Source organism: Clinocottus analis, unplaced genomic scaffold (genome assembly GCF_023055335.1).
Source record: "Clinocottus analis isolate CAN_PGR_092001 unplaced genomic scaffold, fCliAna1.0.p SCAF_25, whole genome shotgun sequence".
In the NCBI taxonomy this organism is placed as follows: domain Eukaryota; kingdom Metazoa; phylum Chordata; class Actinopteri; order Perciformes; family Cottidae; genus Clinocottus; species Clinocottus analis.
The window spans coordinates 1368576-1386859 of record NW_027175987.1 but is presented as its reverse complement, the minus strand read 5'-3'; the positions used below and the strand labels follow the sequence as shown (position 1 = coordinate 1386859).

General features: G+C 43.6%; 1 protein-coding gene across 4 annotated transcripts in view; it reads left to right on the top strand.

Annotated features, from left to right (window-relative positions):
• Nucleotides 1-17104, top strand: part of lingo3a (leucine rich repeat and Ig domain containing 3a) — a 53509-nt gene extending 36405 nt beyond the window's left edge. For all 4 annotated transcript variants that reach the window (XM_068591599.1, XM_068591598.1, XM_068591600.1 and 1 more), the window contains exon 2: nucleotides 12652-17104. In XM_068591599.1, coding sequence (XP_068447700.1) covers nucleotides 12703-14535 — 1833 coding nt within the window. In that variant the 5' untranslated portion in view covers nucleotides 12652-12702 and the 3' untranslated portion in view covers nucleotides 14536-17104. The remainder of the gene's footprint in view (nucleotides 1-12651) is intronic.
• Nucleotides 17105-18284: the final 1180 nt, after the last annotated feature.

The following is an 18284-nucleotide window of genomic DNA, read 5'->3' as shown; positions in this document are numbered from 1 at the left end:
GAATATGTCCCGTCTCTGCCTCTCTGGATGTGGCAGGGAGTGCGTGAGTGATGTGGAGTCGAGCCAGTTGGCAGAGAAAGAGCCCGGGCTGAAGTGATGGCTGGTGACACGGCAGACCGGCCAGGCGGGCAGGAAATGGATGCCAGCAGAGATACTGATCACACTCACCTCCACCTCTTGATGCCCATACATCGAAGTGAAGACTGCAAAGTGCCTCTGTGATACCGATAAACAGCTATAGTTGTGCGTTTACGAGACAAATGAGGTCACATTCAGGACTCCTCTGTTGGCTCTGTTGGCTGCTAAAGCCGTAGCATAGCTGGTGATTTGACCTTCAGAAAAGGATTCTCATTAACCTTTGACACAGGGTTGTGTTCATGCTTGGATGGGAAATCCCATCTCTAGTTTAATTTAGTTTCAGACTGGAAATAGCTTCATGTTTTATTCCCTCTGACTTGCTGTTATATGGGATAACTGTGCTGAAAGTACGCAGTTTATTTGGCCATAAATATTGATGCCAGACGATGAAATGTCATTATTCGGCTCTGTGTCTGAACTAATTGGGAAGTGTTCTTCTGTGTGAAATTGCTTCTCTGTTTCACCAGGCAGCATAATGGGAATAACAGCGAGTATATACAGTAATAGCTTGAATAGGTGCCATGCATACTGAAGCAGAGGAGCTGACAAACAGCATTTACTCTAAAGTTAGGGGAGTCACAAAGTAATAGCTGTACTTTCCGAGTCATTACATTCAGCATTTGATCACTGCGCTTTCAAGGACACAAATCTCATCGTTAAATAGTGCCTGACACCTTCAAATGGGATTGTGTTATTCTATCAATTTATCAGTTACTGCCAGACACAATCAGGCCAGCGCCCTAATAGCAAATTCAGTTTCATGTCCCGTCTTTAAAAAAAAATAGCCTCAAAAGATTTGGACAAGGGCAAATGAACATTTTGATCTGTTCGCCGAGCGCAAACAATCCGTCCGTTCCCCCAATTATGCCCTCTCTGTCCTGGTGGTCTGTCACTTCTCATCCCTGCTGAAGTCGGGTTAGCAGGCCGAGAGGCGAGGGCCAGACTGCTGGCTGACGGACACTCTCTGATCACGGGGGCTTAAAGACAGGATGGACATTTAATGCGCTACATGCCACTGGCAGCCCGTCCATATGGCATGCTGGCTGTCAAACGGGTGGCTGACCGGTGTTTGTCGTTCCACCGTGACACCCACATCTCCATACCGCCCCGTCCAAAAGCAAGCGCTCCACATGACTCCACGCATTTCTTTTCTTTTTGGGTCCAACATTACATGGCTGCCATTTCAAATGAGTGATTATTAAGTGATTTTTGTGAAGGAGTGTTGGTGTATAGAAGAGTTTTGGAGATGTTGATATACAGTGTAATACCCAGCGTCTCTGTTAGTCGCCTGATGTGGCGACACGTTTTGACAAGTAAACACGTCTCAATTAGACGGCAGATAACTTCCCTCACTCTGTACATGCTACACATCGTTAGATTGGTTTCAGTAGATTCTCTACAATTAAAACGCTCAGTTCATTTTACTGGCACCAGTAAAAAAAAAATTACAGAGCGTTCAGATTTACTGGCATGGGAAAGTCCCTGAGGTCACAAAGTCTGAGTATGTGTCCACTATACATAGTCCTTTAGTCTGTGTGGGTCCACCAATCAAAAGAATCAATATGATTTATATTCCTGTACCATATGGTTGGGTATGCTGGTTTTTGTTACCTCGCTGGCTTTAATATAAAAGCGTCCCCACACGCCTCTGTGTAGTTTGCCAGCGTGTCGTTAATGAACAGGGTTACAGATGAAGAGAGGTGTCGTGTCGGGATGCCGGGGGACTTGAATCCTCGGGTGCCGTGTGGAAAAAAAAAACTAGATCAAATGTATGACTTGCAAGTGAGTAAGTAATATTCATTCATTGGAATATTCAATTTTATATAATGTCCCGTCTTTGCTGAGCAAGAGGTTTGTGCGAAAGCAATTAAAAGCCTGTCCTGAATATATAGACCCGTCGAGTGCAGTGGTTAAAGTAAATAAAAGGCTATTAATTACAGTTTCATGGTATTTGCTTACTTGCTGCGAGTTGGATGAGAAGATTGATGCCACTCTCATGTCTGTCTGGTAAATATGAAGCTCGAACCTGGAGACTCTTAGCATAAAGACTTGAAACATCCATCAGCAGCGAACCAGGCTTTGTTAATGTTAGTGGTTTTACATTCTAGTCTATCACGTCGGGTGTGTTGAGACGATGAAAGAACATCTTTACTCTGCAGGGTCATTTGTGTGAATGTGACCAAACAGCCTCGGCTGTACAGGCGTTTGCTATAAGCTATTGGCTCCATCCAGAATGATTAAATACTCAACAGGACTTTCGGACAAGTATTGATAGAAACATGACTGTTGACTTAATGGAAAGCATTCAGTGCCAAAATATCAAATATTTAATCTGAATCATTAATTACTGTAATTGGATTTTTTATTTTTTTTGCAATCATCATTAGTCTCTTCACTGTGAGCTCTCAACTCTCATGAGGGATGAAATAAACAAGCGCAGGATAAATAAGTCTGCCACCCATGTAATAGGCCTAAGTTGATGGAGCGCAGTAATGCATTCCTGTTACAGAACGTCGCTAATGAAAGTGTGTTAGGTTGTGTGTCGATACGATCTCACCGCTCAGGGTTCTTAAGCCCCGACTGGCAGCACTGAGAGTGTGTGTGCGACCGGAGGAAGATGTGTCACCCTGCATTACGGTGACGGGCCGTGGCATCGAACTTAATGTTCTTTTGAGCCTCGGCTCCCGTTGTGTTAACTCAAGCTGACTGCGCTTGGGGAGGGTTTGGGTTTTGTGGGTGTGCTTTGTGTCGGAACCCAAACATTTATTTTAACCTTCTGCTGTGAACATGCCTCAGTGCAAAAATGAAAAAAAGAAAAGAAAAAAGAAGTCAGACCCTGTTAGTGTTACTGTTGTTGTGAGTAAGTGGCATTACCTGTCCTCTCGCATTGTGGTCAGCATACGCGGACAGATGTAATACAGTCAGAACGGTGGTTTATGGAAGTTCAAGCAACAGAATATTCCCATCGCGAGGAGACGTGATTTATTTTAGGAACAAGATGAGAGGAGAAAAAAAAAACACTTTTGTGTTGATATTTTAGAAGGGACGACAGTGGCTCAGTGTTTCGCATGCCCGGCTCGGTGGTTCGAGCCCCGACTCCGCTAGTCCTTGACGTTGTGTCCTTGAGCAAGACACTTAACCTTGAAGTGCTCCCCGTTGCTGTGTCTTCGGTGTATTGAGCAAGTTGCTTTAGATAAAGGCGTCAGCTAAATGAAATGTAATTTGCTTTTGATTGTTCCCATTTAGCCATGTGCTGTGTGAATAATATACCATTTTTCTTCCACCAAAATGTGTTCTTATGCCGAAAAAAACAGCTGAAAAATAAGCCATAGTCTCCTTACCTATTGCTCGTAGACGATAATGTCTTTCAGGGGTTTCTTTGCTTGTCAAGTGCTGTCGAACTCGCTGGAAACCGACTGGCAGTTAACAGTATGAAAGTAGCACGAAGACCAGTGAAAATGTTACTGTGGTTACCTCTTTTTTGATATATGTTGAACCCGGTGCAGACTAATGTGGAACAATGTTCAAGCACTGCTTGAAGACGAGGGCCTCGTCCGTATATCAGCATGTCCACCCGGGTGTCATGTTTCCATCCCTGCTGATTGGAGCTGGAACCGATAAACACCTGTGACTACTGCCGAGTCACTTCTCTCCAGAATGAATGCTGATTGTTTCTCACAAAAGACCAAAGCCAGATGTTGATGTGTTTTTCTTCTTCTTCTCTTTTATTGATCTCTGGTGGTACCCAGCATTCTGGTCCATTGTGGTTACAGTTATTGACAACGCTGGTATCCTCAGGAATGAATTTGCCTCTGTATGGTCAATACTGGAATGTGTGTCAAACACCTTGTTCTCTTATTAACCTGAAATCTACCGGTGTAATTCAATTAAGCACTACTCTAAAGGGATTAGGTGGATTATTGATCTGTGGACATGCAATTTAAACTGGTGTATAACTCTCTGACTTTCATTTAACATCAGCTTGATACTGATTCAGATATCAACACTTTTTGACTAAATAAGGAGAATTAAACATGCATACTTCAGTACAATAATCCAGCTCCAGATAGCCACGGTCCATGGAAACTTGAGGCGAGGAAGCACCGAGGCTCCTGGAAAGGAGTAGAGTTAGTAATGTGGCTTGAAAGACAATAATTTATCCAGAAGGAGAGAAGAAAGAGAAGAAAGGAGTAGGGAGATGAGAAAGAAGAGGAGGAGGAGAGGAGCTCAGTGTATCCTAAGATGTCCCCAGCAGTCTCGGCCTATAGCAGCATATCTAGGAGGAGGTGTGGAGAGGGAGGAAGCCCCTCTGTGTGTTGTTGTCGAGCTTCTCCGCTCTTTGTTGACATAGCTTTTGGTGTATTTGAGCGAGCCCCACTGGTTACATTACATTTAAATTACATTACACGGTGAACTCACGGCCTCCGCCCTGCAGTGCTCTCATACTGCCGCTCTGTTGTGGACACGCGGCATAGTAGTCGCGCATATTACCGTGTCTCAAAAGATGCAGGACCTGTAACACACAGGTCTGTGTCGTCGCTTGAAAAATTCGACAGAGAGTCACCATTTGTCACATCCATCGTTATTTTTTAGACCTTGGTTTAAATTAAATGTAACACAAATGTTTTGAGTAACTGTCATAAGACTGAGGTGGTTTTTTTTTATCAGTCATTAGAGTAGCATGTGCTTTCCGCTCTATGTTTTTGGGCACGTGGCTGTTGCTGCTCCAGGTTCGAGTCTTTACGTCAGCAGGACTCGACCCTGCAGCCCTGCGTCTTTAATTATTTATCTGCTTTTCATAGACACCTTATGTCCATGAGCATTTAAACAGTTCTGTCTCATTAAAGATTCATGGCACATGGTCGGGCACATTCTTAATCACCTCTTTGTGTCCTTTGGCTTCACCGCTCACGCTTCGCATAGGACAGAAGTGCATTTTAAGAATCTCATTGCGAGCCATTATTATAATTAAAATCCCATTTGGCACCTTTTTAAAACAGTGTTGAATGACTCTGCGGTACTATGGTGTCATGGAAATTACAACATATCTGATCAGTTGACTGCTGCAGTTTAACTCTGCAGGGCCGGAGGACAAACCCACTTTAAATAAGTGGACTGTTATCATCCATCTTCTTCTGACTTCTCGTGTCACCTCAATGTCCACAGATTCAGTTTTTTTTTGTTTTTTTTGCCTGTTTGCTGATGCACGAAGCAGGTTAGCACATCGTCTTTGGGAAGAAACAATCTGATATTGGCACGTTAATGCACACATATGCTCATCCTTCCTGCCAGCCACCCCGGCTGTCTCGTCTCCATGCAGCGACTGGGTGTCCTTGCCCGTGGTGGGCTGCGTGACGCTGCCAGCACCGACCATCCATCACCAGAATGCAAGGTGGAAGTTACAGGGACATAAAAGGGAACAAGCAACTCAGTGTTTTCTCTCTCTCTCTGTGCCTTTCTCTCTCATCAGGTGAGCGTGAGTGTGTGTAATGGCCTGTGTGAGGATGTGTGTGTGTGTGTTCCCTGGACCGTGCACTGCCAGGGGCTGCAGGGTCTCCCAACACGGATTGATGGACACTGACAATGGCTTCCCTCGGTGTACACGAGCAATGTTTTTTTCTGGTGGGAACACACACACACAAATGCACGCAAACTCGCAGTCTGTGCTTACGTAAAGCGCGATGAGTGGGCATGGTGGAAATCAGAATGAGCAGCCATTTGAGGAGCTTCAGTGGATGTTATGCCTCAGCCTGTGTGCCTTTCTGGAGAGCGCTCGGCTACACCTACACACTCTCAAACGCGCCTGCTGCTCATTTGTCAGCCGTCTCCTACACCTGCAGTATGATTATGGGTCGGGCAGTCTCACCCTGTGTTCTGCCGCTGTTGATTCTCCGCGGCCCTTTCCAGCTATAGGTAACACGTACACGGTGCAGAGCTGTATTTATAGAGAGAGATATACATACATATATATAAGCTTGTACTTCGAGGTTCTTGAATAGAACTGTCCAGGAATGAAGGTGCTTATGAACGATGCGATACATCGTGGTGAATCTCTTCTATACTTTTCTTATTGTCAACAAGCCATGAATGAACAACATCCAACAACCAAGAGTTTTCTGCGTATCCACTATGGCACTATACATAGTGCCATAGTGGACTGTAGTTTTATTTTGAGTCCAAATGGGTTTTAATCTGTGGCTGAAAATATTCCCCCCCAAAATGCACTCCCTCCTGTTTGAGCTATTTGTTAAAAACCACATTGCACAGTTTTTTAAATCTTTATTGTCTTTTTAAATTGTTTTAATTTAAAAAGTATAGAATATCATCTTCTAAATCTTTTTAATATGTGAATCTGCATTTTCACACATACTTGCCCAGAGTTGCTGGGTTGCTGGGCTGACTTTAAATCTCTCCTCTCTCCAAACACACACACACACACACACACACACATACACACACACACACACACACACACACACAAGCACTTTTCAGCTTATTAGAGGACCGTTATGCATACGTTAGAGGATGTGTGCGTGTTTAATGTGTACAATTTCGTCCCAGCAGCCGCAGTGCCCTCTGTCTGATCCCATCCTAATGTCCCCATGTTGAAACATGTGGGGGCTTCACTATCTATTGCTTTGAATAGCCGAGACGGACAGCGCTTGCATGAGGCCCATTAGTGCAATTTTCTGTCTTTTCAAGCCTCTAATTTTAACAAAAAGAGTGCAGAGGGACAGTAGGTCTGGAGTAAGGGTCGTCTTGCAGATAAATGCTGTAGCGTGTGCAGGGAGAGGTGGTGAAGAGGCGAGAGAAATGTCAGAACGTTTACCGGGCCTTTGCCCCTCCATCTTCACAGCCCACCTTACTGTCTAAATGTGGCTCTAACTTGCACCTGGCTTTTTTTTTTACACTTCTTTGTAAGTACCAGGTTTTACTCTTTGCCGTCTGTACTTTACGGTCTCTGAGCTCAGGGCGAGCCATGCTGACTACAGCTGCAGAGAGGGGACACCCGGCAACCCGGGAGAAATGGAGGACGGTCATTTTTACACGGTTGCATACTACTTAAGCAATGACATTATTAGACCACAACTGTAATTAAGAACACAACAATCAATTATTATGTTTAATTTTGTCACAAAAAGAACATGCAATTAACTAAAAATGGCAATATCAGTAAAAGCAAGTCAATTAAACCAGTCTAGTCTCTTTTTTTTGCCATCAGCGTGCACTATCATGTCACAAATAGTTCACTGATAAAAGCACTATTCAAATGTCAAGAGACTTTACAAAGAGGGCCAATTATCTTCTCGATGCTTGAAAGAAATTAGGTCTGCAAAATCAAATAGTTTACAGCTGTTCAATGTTGGTTTCTTCATAATGGATGCAGTATTTGACTTTCTTTACAGCATTTCTTTGAGCTAAATGTGATCGTCAACAGCATGCTAATATAACCATGTTCACCCTCTTAGTTTAGCGTGTGAGCATGCTAACATTTGTCATTTAGCGCTGAACACAACATGTCATTACGTACTTACATAGTTGGTCATAAACAACTAATTTTGATTTTGACATCATGATGGTGTTATGAAAAGAGGGGAACCAAACGGATGGATCCTTAAATCTTGGTTTGGGCTGTAAAAGTGGCCATTGATCACTTCTGGATTATGTGTATGAGGTTTTATGAGGTCAGGAGTGTCCTTTTGGCTCTGCGAACGTTTAATCTGGAAGAGACTGGCCATTCAGGAAGTGAGTTAGCAGCATAAACATCAAATCAACAGCAGCTCCTCTCTTTAATGAAATTGTAATAACCTCATATTCCCGGTTGTCTCCATCAGCTCGTGACTAAAGACGGCTCGCTGTTAATACCGCGACAATCACTGCATAACACTACCATTGGAGGTGTACTGAAAATTGTCGCAGTAGATATCTCTGCAACGCTTTACATAAAGATATTTGACAAACTACAGCACCATAACCTCTTGATAACCTCTTGACCTCCTGTTGATAATGTCGGTTCAAAAACCAGATCTTCCACGCTGCACCTTTTTAAGCCAGACGCATCTCCTTTTAAGTATTCGACTGCTTCAGGCTACATGAATTTGTTCCTTGTTGCAAAAGTGTCAGCCCTTAAAGTTTGCATCACAACGCAAGTGTGAGTCGCAGTTGTAAGCGTCTCAGGAGCCGACAACAACCGCGTGAAGCCGTCTGCTTTGATCTGCGCTCCGTTCTGTCGCTGTCTGTGACGGCAGCCCAGTGAGAGTCTCTTTCTGGAGGACGTCCCGTGAGTTGGCGACGTGTCAGCAGGAAGTTGTTTCTGGCTCTCACTTATCCATGTTTTTTTAATGTCACGACTAACAGATCACATTTATATTGGGCCTCGGTTTTTGGGAGCCGGGGGAGATATTCGTCTGATAAATTATAACTGTTACATTTAGAGAATTTTTTGTTGCTATTTTGTCATCTTATTGCCGCACAGGTTTGAATTATGAACTAAAATACATTTTAGCTGTATCAGGGTGCTGGTGGCTCACTGTCACATTGTCGTGGCTCACTTGGACATGTGGATAGAACGGAGCCATCGTTTATGTGTTTAAGTTCAAATGTCTGCTGCGAAAACGGTCAATCAGCCATTTGGACCTGGTTCTGTAACTTTAAAAAATAAAACAATCAGTTAAACTTTCATGTACTTGAAGGCCACAGCAAACTACCCAATGATGCTCCATGTCTCTTTTTAGGCTTTTAGCCTTACTAAGTCATAACATATGCAAACTTATTTGACAAAAATCAACAACTGTGTATACATACTGAGTCATTTAGAACATGCCTTCAGGCACATTTTCTATTAGAAAGTACTGGACGAGTAAATGTTGCCTGGAAACCAAATGATAAGATAAAAAAAAACGGAGCTTTTTCCTAATGCTACTGGATGTGTGCAGTGTATATACTGACAATAATGATTTAACATATGCATCTGTTTGGTTATTAAACCATATTCATCTAGTATGTTACGGTCATCTGGCAGCCGAAGATACAGAATTCAGTTTTTTTCGTCAGAGCATTTGATTCATCGATTGTTTCCAGCATGTAAAGAGAATTTCAACACGGAGACCCAGCCGGTTGAATTAAGGCACACGGGCACTAATCACGGCAAATATTAGCTATCTGTCATGTGCGGGGAAAATACCAACCTCTATTTCCTGAAGGGAAGATAAAGCAATGAGCAGCTGTGCTGCCAGGTGGCTGATGGCCGACACATTCGAGAAAGTCTCGTGGCCACGTGTGTTTCAGCCTGGCATGGAAAATAAGAGACTGTGAAGAGAGTAGGAAGCCGGGGAAAGGGGTTTTGGGGGGTGTTCGGGGAGACGGTGCAGGCGTCTCCATGACAACATTAGACACCTACAGTATTTTCCTTTTGAAGCCAATCTGAGCTTTGCAGTTTATGTCAGAGCCGCATATTGATTCTGCCTGCAAGACATGCCGACCAGATGAGCACCCTGTGACTTCACGGACGAGCTTTTACATAACCAACCACGTTCAGTTAGGTAGAGCTGCAGCAGGAGGACAAAGCGACGGGGTTATTCAGTCACTCTCTTCTCGGGAGAAGCGGCTCCTTGGCGTCAGCGGGACCTCTGCTCTCGGTCACCTGCAGCCGCCGAAGGTTGTTCTCCTGCTGCGTAATCAAAGATCACAACGGGTGTTTTTTTGGTTTTTTTTGGACTGCAGCTCACCAGCAGGTAAAAGTAGTCTCTTGGACGGCAGCAGCTCTGTGTGTATCTGTGTGTCATTGTGCACACTGCATTGTGCACATCGCTCTATCCACCTGCTGTTGACCTGCGTTGCCTCAGCTGGCCGGGGGCCTGTGGGTTCATTAGTGAGCGACTGCTACCAGATATGGGTTCGGAAAGGAGGCCCGTGTGACTGACATTTTAAAAATGTGGGCTGGTAGGAGGTCGGAGGAGGGGGAGGTTTGTTGTTGCTCTTTCAGTCGCTGCCCACCTGCTATTTATGGGGGAAAAAAGGGGTTTAAACTTCACTGCAATCTTTGAGTGCACATGCAGTTTTATGACATTCATTACAAAGATAGAGATAAATGCTGTTGAATATTTACAGTACAAATTGTAATTATTAGTTATTTCCTAATGAGAGAAGATACACACACACATGCTGCGTTAGAAATGGCATACTTCATAGTGAATATGTGCACTATGGTTCAACATATGTTTGTGCAAATAAGCAGTAACATGTTTCTACAAACATTTAACTACAACGTTACTTCCTGAGAGCTCCTCTGCGGTAAGAGAGTCGTAACCATAGTTTTATGCCAATTTCCTCCATGCAAGATGTGAGTCGTGCCTCTTTCACCGATGATAGAACACACTTTTGGGAAAACCCAACTAAACATGATTAAGATACTTTAAGGCTAATTGAATGCCACGCACATACTCAGATAGTGATTTTAGCGTGAGTTAAAGTAAAGTCAGTTTCCAGGTCTTGTAAACGTAATCGTTGTATGAAGCCTTGGTTGGCTCCAGAGGGAAATGGTCAAAGTCTGATAAATTGCCTATATTGATGTCACACAAAAAAGAGGAAACTAGTGAGCTTTCCCGCCCCTTATCTCTGGTTGAAGCCGGCAACTCAACGTTCTGTTACTGAGCTATCGACAGACACTGGGTATTGTGGGCGCCTGTTTTTTTGGGGTTTTTTTACAAGGAAGAAGAATGTGTAAAATACAAAAGACAACGTTTCTGGTTCTGGCTGTAGCAATTTTGATTCTTAAAAAAAAAAAAACAACAACCTTTGTGTCTGTGTGGAGCTGCCACTTTGAGGGTTATCGAAGTGCAATTATATATTGTCAAAGTACAAACTTTAGCCATGTCGGAGTTGCCATGTTTTTTCATCCATAAAGCACGAGCATAACCTCAAGGACTGTCTTTGGATGCAGGAAGAGGTTTCTTTTCTCTTAGTGGACCTTATTAGACCATAGTGAGTGACACAAAAAGTGTGTGAGGGGCTTCCGTGTCAGACTGCGAGGTCTGACAGTTACATGCATGTGTGGGACGCTGACAGCATGCATCTTTTTATTTGATACGTCTAATGGTAGAAAATGTTCATATCTCAAAGCTCTGCTCATTTTAAGTCCGCTATCAGACAGTTCTGCTCACTTTCCAGACAGTTAATTTCATTCAGTGGCAGATTTTCTAATGGAAATATTCATCTCTGAGCCAGGAGGAATTGTAAAATAGAAAAGGTAGAGAGTTTAGGGACATTAAATGAGTTATGAAGTGATGTCTTACCGTAGCAGGTGGGCTTAAAAAATTGTAAAAATACTTTCTCCTTTATTTTAAAAGGTGATACATAAGGACAGAAGAGAGGAAAGAGTTTCTTGTGATGTCTGTGTTTAGTGTTTCTATGTGTTTTAGGGCCAAATGTACCACTGAGCTCATTTTTCATGTAACTTTAGAGCCATAACCTGCACACATTGTTGGTCGGCGACCTCCTGATGTGTAAACCAGTTACAGTCACAGTGCACAGCGGCCTTTCAATATGTTTTAACACACTATCAGCCTCACCGGTCCACAATGGCGACGTTATGGAATATGTTTTCTGGAGTTACTTTCCATCCCGCTCGTTGGTATTTCACAATGGGTTTACAAAGGGATTACCAACTGCTGCCAACATCCACCAGCAGACGGAGGGGTGGAATTGTGTGTGTGTCCGTATGTGTCACATGAAACCCATAGGCAGGTCAGGCTCCTCTCATGATAAGCCTCATGCTTCAGAGACTTATGCAGATGATGTGATGGACTGAGCTATTGTGATGCACTGAGTCGTAGCCTTCTGCTCCGGCAACTGACCTTGTCAGGCATCTATACTGTGCTATATGATCCAATCTGTTTTCAATTGTTCTGTGTCACTTTCATATTTTATTCAGCCTGTTTACATCCTGGTACGTTCCCCTACAGAGTTTATTTGTTAATATTCTGCTTCCTCACTGGACCATTTGAGTGCATTTTGCAGTGCTGTGTTGTGCTTTTGAGAGGCGGCCATTGTTTTCCTTTTTCATGCATTTTAAGATGTCTCACATGAGGTCTTATGAATACAATAGATTTTCAATTTCCCAGTTTCCCTTACAATGCATGAAGAAACTAAAGAGCAAAACAACCATCAGATATAATATTGACACATAGCTATTTGGGGATTTCTTACTAACCTGAGTGCTTGCAAAGGCCCAGTTGCCCGTTGTAAATGAAATAGTTTCAAGTGAATACAGGCTCCTTTGAGGATTATCTTGGAGCTCTAGCTTTAATTTTGCTGCTGTGTCGGGTCAATTAGAGTTTATAATAGTAATTCCACTCATTTAGAGTGCTTGATAGCTGCTGTTGGAGGGGAATTGAGTTCAATTAATTTGTTTTACTGTCTATCTCTTTTTGTCTCTTCCTCTCATTCTTCCTGCCCTCCTCTTTGCGCTCCACTCCTCCTCTTTTCCTCTTCCCATTCTTTCTCTTTCCTCAGGTGTCTGGCTCAGTGATTCGGGAGCAGGAGGACGCCGTGGAAAGGAGGGCCATGGGGGCGAGCCCGGGCCAGGACGTAGGCTGGCTCCTGCCTTTCCTGTTCTTGCTACTGATGATCACGGTGTCACCCACCCAGAGCCAAGGCTGTCCCCAGCGTTGTGACTGCATTGCAAAACTCAAGACTGTGTCCTGTTATGGTAAACGCCTGTCCGCGCTGCCAGACGGCATCCCGGTCGACACCAGGATCCTGGACCTAAGCGGGAATAAACTTCGCTGGGTGGAGCATGGTGACCTGCTTCCATATTCACGTCTTGAAAAGCTGGACCTGAGCGAGAACATGGTTAGCGTCCTGGAGCCGAACGCTTTTTCTAGTCTCCAGAACCTCCAGTCGCTTTCGCTGAGGGGCAACCAATTGAAACTGGTCCCCATGGGGGCTTTCTCACGTCTCTCCAACCTAACGTCGCTGGACCTCAGTGGGAATAAGATTGTCATTCTTTTGGACTTTACTTTCCAAGACCTGAAAAGTCTGAAAAACCTGGAAGTCGGAGATAATGATTTAGTTTATATTTCCAACAAGGCCTTTCTGGGTCTGGTGGGGCTGAGGGAGCTGACCATCGAGCGGTGCAACCTGACTTCAGTGTCCGGCCAGTCTTTGTCTTATCTGCACAACCTAGTGGCTCTGCGGCTCCGCTACCTCAGTATCTCCACCTTAGAGGACCAGAACTTCCGTAAACTGGGAAACCTGAAGGGCCTGGAGATCGATCACTGGCCCTTTTTGGAGCACATTTCCCCTCACAGTCTGCAGGGGCTTAACTTATCTTGGCTGTCGATAACTCACACTAACATCACCTCTGTGCCCACTTCTGCCCTCCGCAGTCTGGCTCACCTCACCAGCCTCAACCTCTCCTACAACCCTATCTCCGTGTTGGAGTCCTGGGCCTTACGGGACCTCGTCAGGCTGAAGGAGCTGCATCTGGTCAACACAAATCTGGTGGTCGTGCAGCCGTATGCGCTGGGTGGTCTCAGGCAAATCAGTCTTCTTAACCTCTCCACGAACGGCCTGGTGTCCCTGGAAGAGGGAGCCTTTCAGTCTGTCAACACTCTGGAGACGCTGCGTTTGGACGGGAACCCTCTGGCCTGCGACTGCCGCTTGCTCTGGATCCTCCAGCGCCGGAAGACCCTCAATTTTGACGGCGCCTCCCCAGTGTGCATGACGCCCGTGGAGGTGCAGGGACGGGCCCTCAACGCTTTCTCTGACTCGGCTCTCTTTGATCACTTCACTTGCCAGAAGCCCAAAATCCGCAACAGGAAACTGCAGCAGGTTACTGCCCGCGAGGGGCAGGTTGTGTCATTCATCTGCAGAGCAGAAGGTGAGCCGGCACCAATGATATTCTGGATCTCGCCTCAGCGCCGCCGCATCACAACAAAGAGCAGCGGACGCCTAACTGTGTTACCAGAGGGCACATTAGAAATACGGTATGCCCAGGTAACAGACAGCGGAACCTACATCTGCATAGCCAGCAATGCCGGCGGAAACGACACCTACTTTGCCACGCTTACGGTTAGCGGGCTGCCACTCGATGCCGCCCTTATGGCTAACCGCACGTACTACGCAGGGGACCTGAATGACACGAATCTGAATGACACCAGGGTCTTCTTGAAGTTCACTCTGGACCTCAAGACCATCCTCATATCCACGGCTATGGGCTGTATCATGTTCCTGGGGGTGGTTCTCTTCTGTTTCATTCTGCTGTTTGTGTGGAGTCGAGGGAGAGGGCAGCACAAGAACAATTTCTCAGTGGAGTATTCCTTCAGGAAGGTGGATGGACCCGCTGCCAGTGGGGGACAGGGTGGGGCGCGCAAGTTCAACATGAAAATGATTTGATTTTTTGGGGGATCTGTTTCTCTCATTAGTATTCTTACCCTGATACTGTTTACAAGCTCGAGGGACAAGATGCAGACAAGGACCTTTGTCCTAGCAAAACAGGAAATGCAGTTATTCACGGGACATTTTATTAAGACAGGGTTTTGTTATTAAAACTGTTGTATATATGAGAAAAGGGAAAAAATCTGCATGAATTTGATATATTTATATTGCTTTTGTTGTGTGTTCACGTTGTCATGCAGAGCAAACTTTGGATTTTGAAAGTATCACGATGTCTCCAAATCTCGAATAGACTGTTAAAAGACCAAAAGGTCTTTAACCTCGACAAACGTCTCGCCAATTCCATCCTTCTTCTCCACGAGGAACTCTTTAAAGGACTTCATCTCTCTGCTCCATCTGAGGTTGTTTTCGGCCCAAACCCAGGATTATATTATAACCCAGTGGTGCTCAACGAATGCCAAGGACTTGCCAATATGTATTTGAATAGTTCCAGCTATATACTGCATATTTAGACTTATTTAAAGTCAGGACTCTAGGGCACTATTGTGACATAAATATAGAGGCTCTCTGGTGAGTTTGTACAGAGTACAATAAGACACCAAGAGACTCTGCAACACTGCCAATTTGACCGTTAAGCACCAAGTAATGTGGTGGAGAGAAGTTTCTTCTCATTGGACTCCACCAAAAGAGGGTCAAAAACAAAAACAGGACTAAAGGTTAAGCTACAATTAAAATGACTCAAATGCACATTTGTGTGGTGACAAATCAGTACATGGAGATGCACACTTGCTTTTAGGTTTTCCATTGTTTATTCAGTACAAAGACTCCAGCTAGACTCTTGATCTGAAAAGGACTGTGTGTAAAAGATGAACGCATGTACAGAGTTGGCTTCTTACTTTGAAAAACGTGCATCATTTGTGAATGTGTTCATCCTGCTGTTGAATAGCTCATACTGTATAGGTAGGATATATGCTGTATAAGATGTATTATATATATTTTGTAATCAAAACCGTGTGGTTGTTTATAGTACTGTTGAGTGATTAATACAGTTTTTCTGTTCTGCTGTTGTTCTCCAGTTTAAAGTCTCTTTTTCAATTGATATGCTGTCCACCTTCTCATGCTGTCGGATCCCTAAGTTCACAAGACAAACCATGAAGGGCGTTTAAACCAGGGGTCAGCTCGCTTGCCTATTTTTGTCTGTAAGTGTCAGTGTGAGGCTTGGCTGACCAGCGGGTGGGGGAGGAGTTAAGCGGGTTCACTGCAGGGTCTTGGTGTGTTTGAGACACGCAGGGGGCGAATGCAAATGTGATTAAAAATAAAAAAAAGTACAAACTTTCAGAGTGGAACAAAGGTCGAGACGAAACTGAGCCAGAGATTTAATAAAATAAAATGTAATTCAATGTTTTGGTTCCATAACCTTGATTTGTAGTCACGACACGTACAGTAAATGCAAATGTGTCATCGTTGGGCCTTGTAAAGCAATCTGTGATGGTTTCAACTATAACTTCAAACTTAATTTGGAGATTGTGGGAGTGCAGGTGACCTACTGATCCTATTCAGACTGTATCTCTTGATCTGAGGGTTAAGACTTGGGAGCCAATACACTCTTCCTGTCCACTTAACTGCTGCAGATCTGGCAGTGTTACTCTGCTGCCCCCTGCTGGCTGCAGATGGTTGTGACTTTTTCACTATTAATTAGAGCACAACACGATTTGACCTCTCCGACCTTTAGACTTAATGGCAAGCGAGTCGTTCAGTTTCCCCAAAGGGAACTGTGAAGGTGTGTTGAAGGGCTGACCTGGATCCAGTTTTGTTGGAGGGGAAAAATTAATTTTGAGTTATGACTCAAATGACACGATAAAGGGAGCGGTGGGGGTATGAGGGGATAAAGATAAAGAGGAGTCATGTATTTCTTCATGTGGTGTTTGTGTTCATCTATAGAAGAAGGATTAAACTTATAAAATGGAATTATTAATAATGAACAGTGAATATGTTCCGCGACTGATTTGACATCATGATCTGTCTGCATTTTTGGAAATGTAAACAACTAGAGATACTTTTAATTGTCCTTAACTGAATTCATCCTGTAAATTTGGAAACCATTGTGTCTGGGAATTGTGCTAGACGTTTTTGTATTTGTATTGTTTTATATTTTTAAAAAAATGAAGCACACTGTTTATAAAGCATGCTATGTTATCTGCTTTGATGATGTCTTTGCCCTGTTCTGTTTCTTTTCTCTCTTCTTTCATCTGGTCACTCAACCGTTACGGTGGGAGTCTGAGAAGGTAATTGAGCGCCGACATTACACCTGTGACCTCGTCACTGTGACATTTTGTGTCGCAAGTTATTTTTAATATTTTGATCTGGGGTTTTTCTTCCACGGTTTTGTCGTGTTAACCTTTTTACTGGATGTTCCATCAACATGACACGTTAGGATGTCATGATTCACTCAAGTTAATGATGTACCTATACTGCTTATACTGTATGAGGAGAGTGATTATTGTACATTTTATATGCATCCATCACATCACAAGTTTAATAAATGAGATTCGTGAGCAGATTAAAAATAGCGTTGCCTTCACGTTCTGATGTGTTTCTTGATCCTGGCTCTCAAATCGCCACGCCTTAATGACTAAATTTAATGTGATCATTGTAACATATTTAACTGAACTCTGCCCCTTTGTCATTCAGTAGGTGAAGTGTATTCACACAGTGATAATCTGACTGGTAGCAGACCAGGTGAAAAGACAAATATAAACTGGCATGCACTTCAGGAGGAAGTAGAGAGCAACAGGAAGACGCACAATGCACTTGTATTGATCTAAATCTAAATGCAATTACATACTTTGAAAAGTCCCCCTCCACTTGAAACTGTGTATTGTGCAGAACAATGCTTCAAATCTCACTTCACATGTGATGTGCAAACCTTAAACTTCCAGGGTGCAAACAAAGAAAGGACCTTTCATTGGAGTGTCACGGTCCTGGAGTTGAACTGTAAATTTAACTTTATTTTTTTAATATGATCTGAGGTTTTCAATGAGATAGCTGTAAAAACATACACAAATTAAACAATTATAAGAGGGGTATTTTTGATGAGTATTAAAACATGAATAGAGCTCTCTAAAGTACGTTCTTTTGTAGTTGGACCATGAAGTCCTGTGTTACAGAAGTGGTTTTGTCAGATACAAAGCTTCAATGATCTGCACACATCAGGAACTCAGGAAATCATTCTTCCAACATGAATTCTCCAATAAGGCTTGAGTTATTCTCCATGAAGGCCACGGCATGTGATTCACTCATCACGCCATCTTGGATCAGACCTCTCAGATAAAGTTTCATCAAAGGATGAAGGCGACAACTCGGAGTAACTGTGTATTGATCCGCAGTGACGGGTGGGCACCCTCACTGTGGAGGTCAACACTCACGTCTGATCCCCTCTCTGGGTGTTCGTCACGCTTGCACACCACCCACACCCGAGAATGACTCATTTGACCATAGCTATTTTTTCTAAAATCCAACACCTCTGTAGACGAGAATGTTTTTTACACCTCTGATCTCTCAAATTAGCGTTTGACTTTGCGATGAGTCACTTCGACCTTTACCTTCCAGAGAATTTAAGAGTAGCAGAACATATTACTATTATGATTTTATTCAATCTGGTTTTATCGGAGGTTTTAAAATTCTGTCTTTTTTTAAATTATTGTTTTTCATTAACTCAGATGTAATACAATTTCTTACGTGATTTATAC